This window comes from Parasteatoda tepidariorum, chromosome 5 (genome assembly GCF_043381705.1).
Source record: "Parasteatoda tepidariorum isolate YZ-2023 chromosome 5, CAS_Ptep_4.0, whole genome shotgun sequence".
In the NCBI taxonomy this organism is placed as follows: Eukaryota; Metazoa; Arthropoda; class Arachnida; order Araneae; family Theridiidae; genus Parasteatoda; species Parasteatoda tepidariorum.
The window spans coordinates 86,710,937-86,716,813 of record NC_092208.1 but is presented as its reverse complement, the minus strand read 5'-3'; the positions used below and the strand labels follow the sequence as shown (position 1 = coordinate 86,716,813).

General features: G+C 35.4%; 1 protein-coding gene across 2 annotated transcripts in view; it reads left to right on the top strand.

Moving 5' to 3' along the window:
- Window positions 1–5,877, top strand: part of LOC107450470 (testis-expressed protein 11) — a 20,237-nt gene that overhangs the window by 2,441 nt on the left and 11,919 nt on the right. For both annotated transcript variants that reach the window (XM_071180746.1, XM_043044448.2), the window contains exons 2-3: window positions 1,908–2,093; window positions 5,556–5,614. In XM_071180746.1, coding sequence (XP_071036847.1) covers window positions 1,908–2,093; window positions 5,556–5,614 — 245 coding nt within the window. The remainder of the gene's footprint in view (window positions 1–1,907; window positions 2,094–5,555; window positions 5,615–5,877) is intronic.

Genomic DNA, 5,877 nt, shown 5'->3' with positions numbered 1-5,877 from the left:
AGCACTTTACGGTAGCACAGTTTAACGAGGACCAATACCGCACACCCTCGGTCCCTACGCAGACTGATCCAAGTTTTCACCCACCCGCACACTGACCGTAGCCAGTGATGCTTGACTTCGGTGATCTGCTGGGAACCGTGGCATAACGATCAGTCCACTGCGGGACATAGTTATCAATATATCATGGTATTTTTTTTTTACATTGTTCAATATAATCTTTAATGAAATAAAATTTAGCAATACCCACAATCATATCACACTCAATAATTGTCGTTAAGTATAATCGCGATATTGTCTTTTTGAAATGTTATCGATAACGATCATTATAGCCACTTATTCGATATTTATAGTTATCAAAAATGAACTCGATATTATCCCATTCGATAAATATTGTTATCGTTTATGATCACGATGTTGTTGTATTTGATGCACCTATGTGTGTTACTGTAGCTGGTGCATAGATTGTTCATAAGTGTTCTGATTACTAACACCTATGTGTGTTTGTAATCAGAATCTGCCATTCTTACGTTTTGACGAACTTGGTTTCATGGTACCTATAACCGATGTGTACCGCAAAAGATAGTTTTTTCCATTTCCGAAAATTACAGCTGTTGGGGGCTTGTTTTACTAGCTCATTTCTTTTGTTTTGCTATGTATTAATTACAAATTTCATTAATTTACATCTATACATTAGTCACGAGAATATTACAAAATACGATAATCAAATACGCATATCGAATTTATAGCTAACGGTCTAGGCTTTCTCGAAATGGAATGAAAAGAACAGTTGCTAATAAAACAAATGCCACGTTTTAACAGCCAATAAGGATCGATACTCGCGTTAAACAGACTGTTAAGAGCATGCCCACATTACAGACGGCAGATATTTGCACCACGTAAGAAATCATCCACATGGGTCCTCTATGTCATATTCATAAAAATTCGGTTATAACACTAGCGGCTAACAGAGCGCTTGGGAGCCGTGATGGTTCAGGGGATAGAGCGGTTCGACTTCCAATGAGGTGAACCGTGATCGAATGCCAACAATGGCTGATCGATAGGAATTCCACATCCGGCTTGCACCGACCACAGTGCTGACGTAAAATATCCTCAGTGGTAGACGGATCATGGGTTCCCCTTGTCGTCAGGCTAACCGTGGGAGATTTCCGTGCTTTTCCTCTTCATGTAACGCAAATGCGGGTTAGTTCCATCAAAAAGTCCTCCGCTGCGGAAAATTTCTCTTTCTCCACGGTGGCAATTTTTTTCCAATAATTAGTTCAGGAGTTCCTTTGTCTTCTAGATTGGATTCAAAATTACAACGCTACGGAGTTGAGCATTCATATTCGAAACTCAAAAAATCGGCTGTTCAACGACGGTTATGAAAAATAGCAGAAGACTTGTGAACAATTTTACTTCTTTTCCACTACACCATTCCTTATATACACTCTTACTCGTACACAACTGACGTCATCGTGTGGCTTCCCGTACTTTGAGTATCATTCTTGAAGATGTGATTATCCAAGTAAAGGTTTTACTTTACAGTTCGATTTTCTAGTGATTCTGAATTGTCCTTAATTTATGGACATGAGTGTAATAAAGGAAAGAGGTTACGTATGTGTGTTTCTCTTCTAACTGTAAAACTGATCACATAATGTAAAGCTACCGGAAAGAGCAACAAACAAAAATATAAATATTTAAGTTTTTTTATTTATTTAATTCTCCATTCAAATACATTTTCTCAATTTATTTTGAGTAGGCTTCAAAGTTTTTGTTGAGACAGTTGTCCTGTTAAAATCAATTTCCAGTAATGAGTGAGAAAGCTTCCATTAGCTGTTTTTCTTAGCTGAACTCAATTACGATCCTCTATGTATATAATGATTTTTTAACTTGCATTTCTCTCCTATTAGGAGCATTCGAAGATTACAAATGCTTTGAAGATGTACTTTTAGCTTGCTTCACAAGCGCCCGAAATAAAAGACATTTCGTAAGAAGAACTGTAGACGTCGTCTCGGAAGTATCAAGCACACTGTGGAAGAACAACTTTTCAGCAAAGATTTGCCGATATTTCATCAGAGTATATCTGAATGATTCAGGTAATAACATTAAAAGTGCATAATTTTGTTCTCTTTGCGCAGGACTCATTGATGCATTTCAAACTTTTTTGTTAAAAAAATAAACTTTTAACTGCGCTGTGACAGCTGAGTAAAGAGGCTCAATGAAATTAACGGGTGTACCAAAAACTTTCGATGATCCAAAACACAAATTGAAGGAAAACAAAATAAGACAAGAATGCATGACTTTCTGCGTTCTTCTTAGGAAGCAAACTTTCACTCTGCCTTAAAACTAATTATAATGATCATAAAAAACCGCTCAGCTGACTGAAAAAATAATATTAATTTTTTTTGTGTTGCATTTCAGACCAATCCAATTGAAGTATTCATACTGGCGAATGTTAATCTTGCCCTCAGATTGCACTACGTTGTCACTTCAAACATTGTTGTTGTTTTGGACTTATAGTTTTATGGTCTTTCTCAATTAGCAGTACCGTATATTGGTAACTAATGTTAAAACATGGTGAAAATGATTTTTTTCTTAATTTTTTTCATTATTTTCTTATTTTTACTTTTAATTATCATTTTTGGAGACAAAAATTTAGACTTCCAGAAAAATTTAGATTAATTTTCGTGTCGACAAATGCTAGTATAATGATTCAACGCTTCAGAGCTAACTTCAACATATTTCTTACAGGAAATATAAATGCTAAGAATTAGTCAATTTACGCCGTGAGGAGGTGCTCTCGTCTGGATCATCAGTTGCTACTCATACTGGATGTGCCGCAATTGATTCATTTAACTAGATCCTTTCCTTCAAATCGATTCACCAGAAAGAACTGTTGAAAATCGATTCACCAATTCCTTTTTTTTTTTACTAAAAAATAAAAAAAGACCCATGGCTGTTTGCTTTTTACTAGTACATATACTTTGCGAGTGGAGGTACTCGGGGTAACAGCAAACCCCTAATTTTGTTTAATTAATAAAATTGCCCTTTTTTTAAAAGAAACAATTTTGCAATTTTTTTTATTAATTTTAAGTTTATTTATTTGTTGCAAATTTTGTTTATTTTTTATAGACTTAAAATTTAGTTAAAAAGTCAAGGTTCTGCGTTTAGTACCATTTCTTGCTGCTTAATTTATTTTGCACCAAATTCCAAAGTCAGCCGCCTAGAATTCTTATACTACTAACTAACTAGATGGTCTAACTAAGTTTTGTGATATTCAGAGAGTAGCTTGGGAGCCCATCTCGCGCAGAGTTTGCGGTACTCGAGTCTTTCACTCGCAATGGTATAGAGAGTTGACTGTGAAATTTCCGGAAACAAATCACTCAACCCAGAAATTGCGAACCGACGATTTCCGCGAATCGCCTGATCCACGCGCTGAGCAAGATCATAGGTTGACACTGACTCTCTTTCTTGGCCACCTGTATCATGAACATCTGTGCGTCCAGCATCTAAGTTCCTGCACCATTTCTGTACTTTGCTGTTACTCGTATTTCTAATGTTAGTTTAGAAAAGAAACAAGGTTGTAATGCAACTAATTTTTCGAATTTGACGAGTACAAATCTCCGCCGGTCCGTCAATTGATGCAATCAAAATGACCCTGTCGCTTTAGCTGAGCGTTAACAGAAATTACATATTTAAAATCACGCATAACTAATATTTTAACTAGCCACAACGAAATATAGACAATTGATCTCTTTGCTCACACTTTTAAATGCGAATGCACACTTGTGAGGCATTGATGTTACTTCAAAGGAAGGGAACGTATTTTCGATATATTTAATTTCTTAGAAAAAAATAAAAGACCATTAAATGATTAAAAAATTGCGAGTATTTGATAATTTGGCATTTCTTAAATGAAATATTCCCTGTCGAAAAAGGCATGAAAAGTTGTAGGTTAAATGAACTAATTCGAATTTTTTTTTTTGGAGAATAAAAACTGGGTCATGTAACATGAATAAATTTTTCTAAATTATTCCATTTTCTTTAATGTTAGCCAATTTCTTATTCAAAACCATTTTGAACATAGGTGTAAATTAAGTTCTCGAGCAAAGTTCCTCTCCTTAAAGAGGTGAAGCAGTTACTAAATTCGAAAGTAGTTTGTAGTCACTACATTTGAGGAGACGTAATTGCAGTTAATTACATTTGTAACAAAGTAATTGTAGTAAACGACAAAAAGTTGCTCTATCAGTTTTTCAGACCACTGACTGCGGCTTTTCTTGATGTCGCTAAATTCTCACAATGCTGTTTTGGTGCAACTTTTTGTGTAACTTTTATAATTAGCATAGAAGTTGCTGGCTTCAGATGAAACCTAACAGTCGTGTTGCAAAATTTACAACAGTTATAAAAATATATATCTTAAAAGCATTGTTTCATGGAACAACAGAGCCATTGAGAAAAAAAAAATAAGTAGGGGCCGTTCTAACATTATCTTACATTAGAAGTCCCGGAGTGGACTGATTGTTAAGACACGGTTCCCAGCGAATCACCGAAGTCAAGCATCACTGGCTGCGTGCAGGTCGTCGGGCTACCAAAGCGGGGGTGCCATCCCCTCTGTAGAGGATCAAAATTGTGATGGCGGATCATCCTCAGGGATGTTTCTCAGACCGTCGCCAATAGCCCATTGTGCAGTTCTCGACGACGTAATGAACTACAACAACAACTTACATAAGAATGCACCCCCTTGTCAGCAAAAATAAGCGAATTAAAATTCTTCTCCCATACTTACGTAAGAGAGTCACAGCATCTTTTTTGCTGTAATAAGGTAGGTAGGTACTTTATTTACGTCGCATTAGAACTGCGCAATGGGCTATTGGTGACGGTCTGGGAAACATCCCCCAGGATAAACCGAAGACCTGATTTCGGAATTTTGATCCTCTGCAGAGGGGATGACTCCTTTACTTTGGTAGCCCGACGATCTGCGCGTGAAGTCGAGCACTTTACGGTAGAACAGTTTAACGAGGACTGATACAGCGCACCCTCGGTCCCTACACTGTCTGATCAAAGTAGTCACCCACCCTCTTATTGAACGCAGCCAGTGATGATGGACTTCGCTGTTCTATTACCAACCGTGTCTTTACGATTAGTCATCTGCAGGAGTTTACTGTAATAAACGACGCAGCTTTGTATAACACAAAATTTATGTTTTCATTCATTTTATAAGATTTTTACACTTCTTGACGAAATTTGTTTTCAACTTTCCTTTCCTTATTTTAAAATCCTAGTATTTAAAATTTTCACAAGCGTAATATTTTTAAATTTTTTATAATTTTTTTTTTGCATTTTTAAGTTAATATTAAAAATAAAAAAAATAAAGGATTTTAGTGTCTAATGCTAATTTAGGCATTTTAAAGAACCTTCGTCCCCCATATTGACAGCAAAAATAAGCAAAATTGCAAAACCTCACCCCTTTAGGTGTTAGCGTAATATTTGAACTTCCCCTATGATTTTTTGTTTAATTTGATAAAGCATTTCAAAACATCATTTCTTTTTACACTTAGTTCATGATCATACCAAGATTCAATTCTTAATGGAGAAGGCACTGGAAGCAATTAACCGAGTAAGCATCTAATTCCGTTCTCATTTAAATAAATGGATTTTATTTTAGATACAAAATAATTCAATTGCGATATTTAACTGTATGTTTCTTAATTTTCTTAGGTATGTAAAATAATGAAATGTTAAAAATATGTTTCAAAAAAAATTTACTCTTACGTGATTAGAAAAAGACACGAAATAAAAATTTAAGTCTTCCACAGTTTATAACTGCAGCACTGGCTACTGGTATATTTCCCTTACACTCAACAATAATATATTTCCCAA